The following is an 11,095-nucleotide window of genomic DNA, read 5'->3' as shown; positions in this document are numbered from 1 at the left end:
CTCATTACGCACGCATTCAGTGGAAAAACACTCAGAGCAGCCAAACAGTGGCGAGCGCAAAAAAGGGACAATGTTGCCTTCAGGTTCCCACTACAAGCTCCTACATCCGAGAGCATTGAAGGTAAATAGTCACCCACCTGCGTAAATGTCTGTCGGCTAAACGTAGCAAACGAATAGTAAACATACAGCCAGCCACATGATAGTAGTCTACAGTAGTGTTATTTGCTGATGTGATACTTGTTTGATCCCTTTAGGATTCAAAACAACATGACAAGTAGCCTACACAAATAGTCTAGGCTACTAACTTCAGTTTTATCATGAAATTGTGATGATGGTTATTGAAAGAAACCTCGCTGATCTTTGTGTAGTGACCTTTAATTATATATGGCCACTGCAGTAGCCTATCAAACTAAAAAAAGACTTAGATTTAGATATTTCCTACATTACGCCGTACGTAAAGGCGGCATATTACAATTGCCTATTTACTGTGGTTTGCTCACGGGCGCTAGGTGAAACGGCCGGGTGCAGAGCAGCGCGGGGAGCAGACACCACAACACTTGTCAGTTTGTTTGCACCGTGTGCACAGACCTACTGAGAAACACTACGGAACATGTGACAGGAGCAATATGAATGGGAGAGTGAAACTGTTCCTGATATGTTCATCTTGAATTGTTCAACGTCACAATGACATTGCTGTTTCCTATATCGAGACATAATAACTAAAAGGTCATTTATGGTCTATATAAATGTATTGGAAATGCATTTGCAATCTACATCGTATAAGATGCACTAAATTGCGTAGAATTAGCCATTGTATAAGTCCTCATCGATTAATTAAGAAGAATTTATATTTGAAAATGATTGTACCTAATTTTTTTAAATGAATATGATAGGCTATAGGACTTGAATCGCTTCTAATTTTACCTGTATCAGCTTTCATTTAGACAGTAGCTAAATACATAATTACATTAGCCTATTTTAAATATTCTGCCCGCAAACCCACATGCGTTTTTTTCGAGGGGACACATGCTGTATCAGAAGTCTTGCACACGTGACGCATCTTGATCTATACACTCCGCCACGTATCTTGACATTTCATTTTGTAAATCCGTGTGCAAACTATGAGATTATTGAACTTTGAATAACGCAATGTCTCTACATTAATTAACAAGCCTATTGATCGCACACATCATGGACAATGTAGCTACATTAGTGGGAGACACACGTGCTATTTATTGCCCCCATAGACTACCTGAAAAACACTACAATAAATAACTTCCGTTTGTGTTCTGCCATATTGGTGTCGCGAGGGGGGGGGGGGGGGGGGGGGGGGGGGGGGGTGTTACGTAATGTTTAGACAACACAACAACTCATCCTCGCCTGGGAGTCTCTCTTCACGCGCTCCTGGGTTGGTTAACCAAGACGTCGTGTGCACAATCCTCTTTGTAATCATCTACTATGCCAGACTCAGTTTGCACCCGGTACTGTTGTCTCGAGGACACTATAAAACCGCCGCCCATTCCCTCACTTCCACAACACAGACTCATCTGAGACTACCGACACAGCTGCATCAGACGAAGACACGAGACATCAACTGAAAAATGGACCCTTGCGACTGCTCCAAATGTAAGTGTTCTTTGTTCACGTTTGGTATCAACGCTTCTCATGATGTTAGTTGTCTATTTTGACTTTGTTATCAGCAGACAAGATGAAGCTGATCTGCTTGATTTTTGTTTTCCAGCTGGAACCTGCAACTGTGGAGGATCCTGCAAATGCACAAACTGCTCCTGCACCACCTGCAAGAAGAGTAAGTCAAATGACCACCCTACGAGTACACGACGAAAGGAATGTTTTGGGGATTTAGTTTCCACCCATTCAAAGACTAATGGATGCGATATATACCAATATATCCGAAGTACTCTGTAATTAAGCCTACTAGTGATTTATAATTCAAAATGTGTCACTTGGTTTCGTTGGTATCTAAAATTGCCTCTTTGAATTAAATGTTGGCAACTGCCAGGTGGCTCTAATTGGCTTAATGAACTACAAGAAAATGGTGTACATTTAAATTCACTCAGTTGAACAGTTTTTGCTCTAATATGCAGTGTCTGTCTAGTGGAATTTAGCCACTAATTTATCAGACCTCTGTTCTCAAAGGGATTTGCCTGATTGAATGAATATTTATGTAACTTCTTGTTTCAGGCTGCTGCCCATGCTGCCCGTCCGGCTGCACCAAATGCGCCTCTGGCTGCGTGTGCAAAGGGAAGACATGTGACACCAGCTGCTGTCAGTGAGGAGCCTGTAACATCAGCCCTCGTCTGTCCTTGGGATGGAGCCAGTTTGAACAACTTTGAGTTGTTAATTACAGTTGCAAATGTCTACAGAGGGCAATGTATTTTGTACTTTCCTTTAATGTTGAAATAAATATGTTTCCTTAATATGGATGTGCTGTCTTGGTTTAGCTTAAAATGGTCAAAGCAGGGTTTCAAGTCTCGGTATAAAATAAACTGAGGTGTGGCGATTTAGATGTGCTGATACAGCGTAAAGTCATCTGATCAAGGTCAAACTCTAACAGAGGCAGTTAAAGACGTTTATTTTGTTAAGTCCTAATTTCATTATCAAAGGGGAAATCCCCTCACCAGGTGAACGGTCCAGGTTGGTCATGCCAAGATTTTCACTGTAACATGTTGCTGCTCAGTAGTGCGGTGTAATGATGCCAAAAAAGGGGCTCTTTAGTCTACCTATTTCACATCCAACTAAAAAAGATGGTCATTTGTGCACAGAAGTTTGCCTGCAGGGCTTTCTTCCAGAAATGTTAACTTTAACTAAAATGTTCCTAAACCTAGACCGGCCTAAACCAAAGGGAATGTGTGGCATAAAAAAACGTGCGTAATTTGTTAGATCAGCCAAATTAAGTCTGTGTGGTAGAAGCCAGGTTTTGGTTGGACTTGCGGTCAAAGTCAAATACGTCAACCCAAAACTGATTTTACTTCATTTGTAGGCTTTTCACAAGCCTGAATAATTTACCTAACTTTCAAACAAACCTGTTACGTTCTCTTCCTTTATCATCATGTAGGTCAGAAATGTAATGCATGGAATTAATATATCAATAGATTGAGTCATCGAGTGAGTGGCAGCAACCCAGGTGGGTTAGTTTGACCTGCGACTCCGCGGAACGTTGTAATTACGCGGAACGATAAGGAGAGATGTTTGTTTCGGGTAGGAACAGTAATAGTGACGGACACCGGAAGTGTTGCGTCAATCAGGAAAACATTTCAACCAGTGTTCCGTCGACATGGTGTTTCAACAATAGGGTTGAATTAGGCGGTGATTCACTCATATTAGAGCACATTTAAGTGATTAAACATGCCGAAGGTCGTGTCCAGAAGTGTCGTCTGCTCAGACACCAGAGACAGAGAGGAGTACGACGACGGAGAAAAGCCTCTACATGTCTACTACTGCCTGTGCGGACAGATGGTTTTGGTGCTGGACTGCCAGGTGGAGAAGCTGCCCATGAGGCCCCGGGACAGAGCCAGGGTGATCGATGTGGCCAAACACGCCCACAAGTTCTGCAACGTGGAGCAGGACGAGAGCGCGTACCTCAAGCGGGCCGAGGGCATCGAGCGGCAGTACCGCAAGAAGTGCAGCAAGTGCGGCCTGCTGCTCTTCTATCAGCACCAGGCGAAGAACCACCCGGCCACCTTCATCGTCGATGGAGCCGTGGTCAAGTTTGGGCTGGGCTTCGGCAACACCAGCGTCTACAGCCAGAGTAAACCGGAGGCTCCCAAGAAGGTCCGCGTGATGATGACCAAGCGGACCAAGGACATGGGCAAGTTCAGCTCCGTCACGGTTTCCACCATCGATGAGGAGGAGGAGGAGATCGAGGCCAGGGAGGTGGCGGACTCGTACGCGCAAAACGCCAAAGTGATCGAGAAGCAGCTGGAGAGGAAGGGCATGAGCAAGAGGAGGCTGCAGGAGCTGGCAGAGTTGGAGGCCAAGAAGGCGAAGATGAAGGGCACTCTTATTGATAATCAGTTCAAGTAGAGGAGGCTCAATGGGGGGTACACACACACGGTGACACAAAGTTATCCTCTGGAGATCCACATGTTATGTCAAGTACTGGCCAGTAGTTTTTCAGCCAGCGCTGGACAGCACTCCAGTACACAGAGAGGACAATATGTGGACATGATGATGATGTGTGTATGTGTTGTCCAGATGATGATTTGGGAGTGATGTTATAGACCTTTTTTTTTAAATTAGTTTAAAATGTTGTTTTGTACAAAAATTAAAAGGCCAGACTAACCTGTTTGGTATTTCTTTAAAGCATGTGTCCTGTGTGTTATGTTCACCGTGGTGTCTGTTAGTCCTGCTCAAGTCTTCAGGTGTTTGAAATCGTGAGTTCAAGGTGGCTGATCTGTAAAAACTGTCAAATATGCTGAGGTCTTAAAAATATGTGTTAGTGCACACTGCTTAAAATGTCTTAAACATGACTCTTTGAATGATAGAATAATCAATGACGGCAACAAATCTAAAGAAAATCCTTCAAGTAAGTTATCAAGAATGATTACCAAATGTTCTACATTGAATATCTTTGTGTTTTGGATCATTGGTTGGACAAACTAAGATTTTGCAAGACATCCGCTCATATTGACTAAATGATTAATTGAACAAATAATTTGCTAGAATTAATCAGTATTTAAAATAATGTGTTGCAGTCTTATGAACAGGATTAGAAATGCTGTATAGGCCTTTACCCACAGAAGACATTTTGACATTTCACAGAAGGAAGAGCACGGGTGTAACAATGAAATCATTGGTGGCTGAATTCCATTTAGCTGCTTTAGTTTCATGAGTCACACTGTCATGGATTTATGGGTATATGCCTGAATAGCACAGAGCCGTATTTAATCTTATTACATTGACAGTAGACAGCAGCAGCTAACTCTATGCTATTTATAAATTCTGATGCTCTTAAAGGTTTAACGTCAGTTATTTTGTAAAAAGAGCTGTACTTTCAGGTAAACCCACAAAATTCAGATTTTTCAACATGTCAAACTCAAAATATATGTGAATATATATATATAGGCCTATCAAATTTGTACATTTAATAGGTTAGCAGATTTTTTTAAAGCACTACATATTTCCAAAATTTAAGAAAAAATTAGGAATATATTTCATATATTTATACAGGGATCCCCGAACACTCGTTCCCTCCTAATTCTTCCATTTACGCACTCCTATCAGTGCCATAGTGTCCATCGCGCAGCGTTACAAGTCACGAGTGTCACCGCAGTATTTATATGTTTTACAATAATCAGACTGATTGCTTTCAAAATGATCGCTACAATCAGTGGTGTCCAGCACCAAGTACGTTTGACAGGAGAGCACAGTTTATTAATTAATGTATTTATTTATGTTTTCTTATGGCACTGAGATTAAGACTGATACTGAGGACATGGAGTGATCGTGCGAGAGCTGTCACTGGCTATACTTCCACACTTTTTATACAATCGTTATGTGCAGGTGATGGAGATTTGCCAGGTGAGGTGACTGGAGAAGGCAGAGCTAGTGCCAGTCACTGAGCTCTGATACTCGCTTCACATCGCTGTTTACAGTTTGTCTGTGTGCAGTATGCTTTTTATGTTTCTGAATAAATAAAGTCTTGTTCACTGTAGCGATTTTACTCACAAAAACGTTATGAAAACTTTTTGGTGATTTATGCACAGTATTAGAAGATTCTTGAAAACTAATAACGCTCTGTTCTGCGATTCTTTATAATTAGTTGACGCTATCTTGCGGATGATGATAATTACATCAGCTGGCCAAGACTGTCGATAGTTCGGTCTCTCCTGTGCTGAAGAGAGCAGACAGCTCATGAAATATTAAGTGAAATTTGATTTGATTGGTTTATATATTTTACAATTGAAAGCTGCTTATGGAATAGTTATAGCTCACTAGCACAAATAACACTGCTGGTTTGATTTTGTTTATGACAAAGGTGCAAAGTAACGTGTGATATGAGGCGAAATTAAATGTGTAAGAGCCATCATACGTATAATGATATCTCTCAATTTTAATTTTGAAATTCTGGCTTCACCTCACCATTTGCGTCGTTTTTATAGATCAGAACGTTTGCGTAGGAAGTCGTGTGCGCCTCTTTCAGGCCCCGTTTTGCGCGTACGCAACAGTACCCCAGAACTTTGTGTGTGCATGCCTTGATTGATCTGTGCATACCGCAATTCGGTACCGCACATTCTAGGGGGGGATTATGCAAATTTCAGACAACACAACAACTCGTCCTCGCCTGGGAGTCTCTCGTCACGCGCTCCTGTTAGTTAACCAAGAGGTCGTGTGCACAAACCTCTTTGTAATCATCTACTGCCCGCGTGCTGCGTGACATGCTCAGTTTGCACCCGGTTCTGTTGTCTCGAGGACCCTATAAAACCGCCGCCCATTCCCTCACTTCCACAACACAGACTCATCTGAGACTCCCGACACAGCTGCTTCAGACGAAGACACGAGACATCAACTGAAAAATGGACCCTTGCGACTGCTCCAAATGTAAGTGTTCTTTGTTCACGTTTGGTCTCAACGCTTCTCATGATGTTAGTTGTCTATTTTGACTATTTGTTATCAGCAGACAATATGAAGCTGATCTGTTTGATTTTTGTTTTCCAGCTGGAACCTGCAACTGTGGAGGATCCTGCAAATGCACAAACTGCTCCTGCACCACCTGCAAGAAGAGTAAGTCAAATGACCACCCTACGAGTACACGACGAAAGGAATGTTTTGGGGATTTAGTTTTCACCCATTCAAAGACTATTGGATGCGATATATATCCGAAGTACTCTGTAATTAAGCCTACTAGTGATTTATAATTCAAAATGTGTCACTTGGTTTCGTTGGTATCTAAAATTGCCTCTTTGAATTAAATGTTGGCAACTGCCAGGTGGCTCTAATTGGCTTAATTAACTATAACAAAAAGGTGTACATTTAAATTCACTCAGTTGAACAGTTTTGCTCTAATATGCAGTGTCTGTCTAGTGGAATTTAGCCACTAATTTATCAGAACTCTGTTCTCAAAGGGATTTGCCTGATTGAATATTTATGTAACTTCTTGTTTCAGGCTGCTGCCCATGCTGCCCGTCCGGCTGCACCAAATGCGCCTCTGGCTGCGTGTGCAAAGGGAAGACATGTGACACCAGCTGCTGTCAGTGAGGAGCCTGTAACATCAGCCCTCGTCTGTCCTTGGGATGGAGCCAGTTTGAACAACTTTGAGTTGTTAATTACAGTTGCAAATGTCTACAGAGGACAATGTATTTTGTACTTTTCTTTAATGTTGAAATAAACACGTTTCCTTAATATGGATGTGCTGTCTTGGTTTAGCTTAAAATGGTCAAAGCAGGGTTTCAAGCCTCAGTATAAAATAAACTGAGGTGTGGTGATTTATATGTGCTGATACAGCTTAAAGTCATCTGATCAAGGTCAAACTCTAACAGAGGCAGTTAAAGACATTTATTTTGTTAAGTCCTAATTTCATTCTCAAAGGGGAAATCCCCTCACCAGGTGACAGGTCCAGTTTGGTCATGCCAAGATGTTCACTGTAGGAACATGTTGCTGCTCAGTAGTGTAATGGTGCCAAAAAAGGGGCTCTTTCATCTACCTATTTCATATCAGACTAAAAAAAGCTGCTCCTGTACCACCTGCAAGAAGAGAAAGTCAAATTACCTCACATCGCATCCATGAGAGGAATGTATTGGGGATTTAGTTTTCACCCATTCAAAGACTATTTGCTGCATTGAAGGTCTCTTCCCTGAATCATTAAAATAGGCTATATGATATAATTACTCAGCACTCTGTGGTGTAGACTACAGCTGATTCAGTTGTTTGTTTAGGCCTATCTGAAATCTACTATAGCGGTGTATTTTGAAGCTTGATACTGTTTCCAAAGGGTCACTTGAGGAATCCAGTTAATGTCCTGATAGATCTTAGCTCAGCTTTGACTATTTGTTTTACTTTAAATTATTGCTTTAGATACACCTCGTGTTATCATGATGGACATTTTAGGCAGGTTGGTTTTATGTTCTATTGATGCACCTTTGTACTCTTGGAAGTGAGATCATTGACTGTGTTCCAAATCACACTTTCTATTTTTACAAAATAATCACTGCAGATGCCCTTAGATAAATATGTACTATTGCATGCAGTGTGCAATTGGGACTTAATATTGTGCCATAACATTGCACCATAAAACTTTGACCCGATGCAGTCTGACATTCTGGTATTTTTGGCATGCTGAATATTTGAACATGATGGATCTTTTTCTGGCACACTTGCTGGTGTGGTAATATGGCTATTGGAACTCAGTTTATCTCAAAGGGATTTTTCTGATTAAATGAATCTTTATGTATCTAATTTCTTGTTTCAGGCTGCTGCCCATGCTGCCCGTCCAGCTGCACCAAATGCGCCTCTGACTGCGTGTGCAAAGGGAAAACGTGCGACACCAGCTGCTGTCAGTGAGGAGCCTGTAACATCAGCCCTCTTCTGTCCTTGGGATGGAGCCAGTGTGAACAATGAATTGTTAATTACAGTTGCAAATGTCTACAGAGAACAAAGTATTTTGTACTTGTCTTTAATGTTGAAATAAACATGTTTCGTTAATATGGATGTCTTGGTTTAGCTTAAAATGGTCAAAGCAGTGTAAAGGGTTTCAAGCTTCAGTATAAAATTAACTGAGGTGTGGTGATAAGATATGCTGATGCAGCGTAAAGTCATCTGACCATGGTCACTCTCACAGAGGCTAAAGACGTTCAGTCCTGATTTCATTATCAAAGAGACAATTCCTTCACCAGGTGGAAGTCATTTAAGACAGTCAATTGGGGAACTATCAAAAGGGGCTTATTTTCTTGAATAAACAGACCCCACATTTCATGTCAACAAAATGAGGCTGTGACATTAATTGGCACAGCACAATTATTGGGTTACATGTGGCAGCTCAAGCTCTCGTTGGGCTTATGGCTCACGCTTGTTCAGAAAGCAAAAGCACGTCAACTAAAAGCTAATTTGATGTTCTCACACTCTTTTGTATGCGTTTTACAAGTCTGAATAAATTACGAGTTTCAAACATTAAAGCACAGCCTGTTTCTTTAAATCATCTTGTGATGCATCAGATTATTGGATCACACCTGGACACAGTTTATGCAAAGGTAAAAGTATTAAAGGCTGAAGCATTTGTAGGCTTGTCTGTCTCATGGCAAAGAACATGTTTAATAGTTAGAGATAGTTAATGCAACTACAAAATTACATTGTTACTGTACATGGTGATGTTCCAAAAATGGCTAAAAAAATGTAAATTAATTCAGCAGTACAAGTAAATATTAAATACCCTTTTTTTAAATTCAAACTCATTCACATGCAAAAAGCCTGTGGTAATTTGCTGATGGTGTTTTCCAAAGGCACCAGTTTGACTGATGATTCGGTCACTTTAGGTCAAAGATCTGTGTTTTGTAAACAGTCTAACAAGCAGGGCTGTGATAGTCTCTCTGCTGTGTTGTTTATCAGAGAAAACAGTACTGGATTATATAATGAAGTGGCTCTGGGGGTTTGGCCCCACATGATTAGATCTGTCCTAAGCAACAGACTGTAGCCTGGAAGCAGTCATTCATCAATCAGCTGGGCTTTGTGATTCAAGCTGCAGCCAGTGGATTCCTCTCATTTGGCAACAGCAAGGGCTAAAATAAATTAGCAGTGGCCTGACGAGGCCTTTCTGCATGTGGGGACCATCCAGACAGTTGTTCAGGATTGACACACTTTGAACTATATTTTCAGGACTAATGTACTGAAAGTCACCTTTTAGAGCGGAAGGCAGTATTAGGTGCGTTTGATAAAGAGTAACAAGTCTTAGCATTTGGGCTGGATGGAAGAGTTAATTGTGAAATTGTGCTATATTATTAAGTAAAAGTAAAAATGTAGAGCAGACAAGTTTAGTCATTGAAGTTTGGTAAGAAATGACATATTTTAAATATGAGAATTATTATAATAACCTCTAGTCACTCATCAAAGAAACCACTGACCGACTATATGGAATCAACATGCACAATATTTGAGCTATTATCAAAAGCAAATGTTTTAGATGGCTGGACTATCAGATAACTTATGGTGAAGAAACATATTATCTGTCTATTTTACAAGATTTTAATGGGAAAAAAATCTTTGTGAACAGAGAAATAATGTATAGTTTTATAATGTAGTATGCTATATTAAGTGAAATTAGAATAATTAACAACTGGAATGAAAAAAATGTAAACATTGTGTATGTTTGGATAGCAGCAAGAACTCAGACATTAACTTCACTTTTGCCATTTTTCACCAGTTTGCAGAGCTGTGTTAGCCTACTAAACTAAAAAACAAGAGGAGGCAGATTGGGACACAATCATTATTTATTTTATACGTCACTGTTTGCAAGCAGACACTCAAGAGTTCAACAGAGATAAAGTCAGTCTACTCATTTACTAACTTACATTGAAACTGCCCTTGATAGCAATCATTTTGGTGTTTTAGCCTGCAATCTATACATCTCTTATTTCACATGACCTGTTGACCTGAGTTGAGTGGTGCAGTGTTGCTTAACATGCTGGCCCTGAACATATTTGGGTAGCTGTTATATGTTGGAACCATAAAGAAATGCATCTCAAGATAATTACATGTTTACAATGAAACAGCTATCAATAAAAAATCTGACTTTTATGATGTATGATTCCCTTGCAAAAACAAATTGTGAATATCTCAACCTTGCATAGTACATGTGTATTTCTGCCTTAAGCTTAATGCATATTGTGCAAGCATAGAGGATGGTGGAATTATGTTGCTCCTATGGGCATTAAGCAATATACTCACCATGCTGTATTTATCAAAGTTACATTCTATTTTTTAGATAGCATTGTAATTTTCCTTAAAAAAATGTTCAAGACAAAACAAAAAGTTTGTCAAAGTCCTCCCATCCAGAGCAGCGCGGTTCATCTCGAAGAAAAAGAAGAGGAAGAAGAAGAAGAAGAAGAAGAAGAAGAAGAAGAAGAAGAGCGACATCCGGCACGGT

General features: G+C 40.5%; 3 protein-coding genes across 3 annotated transcripts; all 3 read left to right on the top strand.

The window, feature by feature from the left end:
- Window positions 1-1,489: 1,489 nt before the first annotated feature.
- On the top strand, window positions 1,490-2,444 carry LOC306698287 (metallothionein). Its single transcript, XM_079162532.1, has 3 exons — window positions 1,490-1,626; window positions 1,742-1,807; window positions 2,203-2,444. Exons 1-3 carry the CDS (start codon window positions 1,602-1,604, stop codon window positions 2,292-2,294), a joined length of 183 nt encoding a protein of 60 aa, XP_079018658.1. The 5' UTR covers window positions 1,490-1,601; the 3' UTR covers window positions 2,295-2,444.
- An 807-nt stretch (window positions 2,445-3,251) lies between these two features.
- steep1 (STING1 ER exit protein 1) lies at window positions 3,252-4,323 on the top strand. Its single transcript, XM_079162433.1, has one exon. The coding sequence runs from the start codon at window positions 3,367-3,369 to the stop codon at window positions 4,042-4,044; it is 678 nt and encodes a 225-aa protein (XP_079018559.1). The 5' UTR covers window positions 3,252-3,366; the 3' UTR covers window positions 4,045-4,323.
- A 2,095-nt stretch (window positions 4,324-6,418) lies between these two features.
- mt2 (metallothionein 2) lies at window positions 6,419-7,366 on the top strand. Its single transcript, XM_079162502.1, has 3 exons — window positions 6,419-6,561; window positions 6,679-6,744; window positions 7,127-7,366. The coding sequence occupies exons 1-3, from the start codon at window positions 6,537-6,539 to the stop codon at window positions 7,216-7,218; spliced, it is 183 nt and encodes a 60-aa protein (XP_079018628.1). The 5' UTR covers window positions 6,419-6,536; the 3' UTR covers window positions 7,219-7,366.
- Window positions 7,367-11,095: the final 3,729 nt, after the last annotated feature.

The sequence above is a fragment of the Pholis gunnellus genome (genome assembly GCF_910591455.1).
Source record: "Pholis gunnellus genome assembly, chromosome: 7".
In the NCBI taxonomy this organism is placed as follows: Eukaryota; Metazoa; Chordata; class Actinopteri; order Perciformes; family Pholidae; genus Pholis; species Pholis gunnellus.
This window is presented reverse-complemented; position numbering and strand designations above follow the sequence as displayed.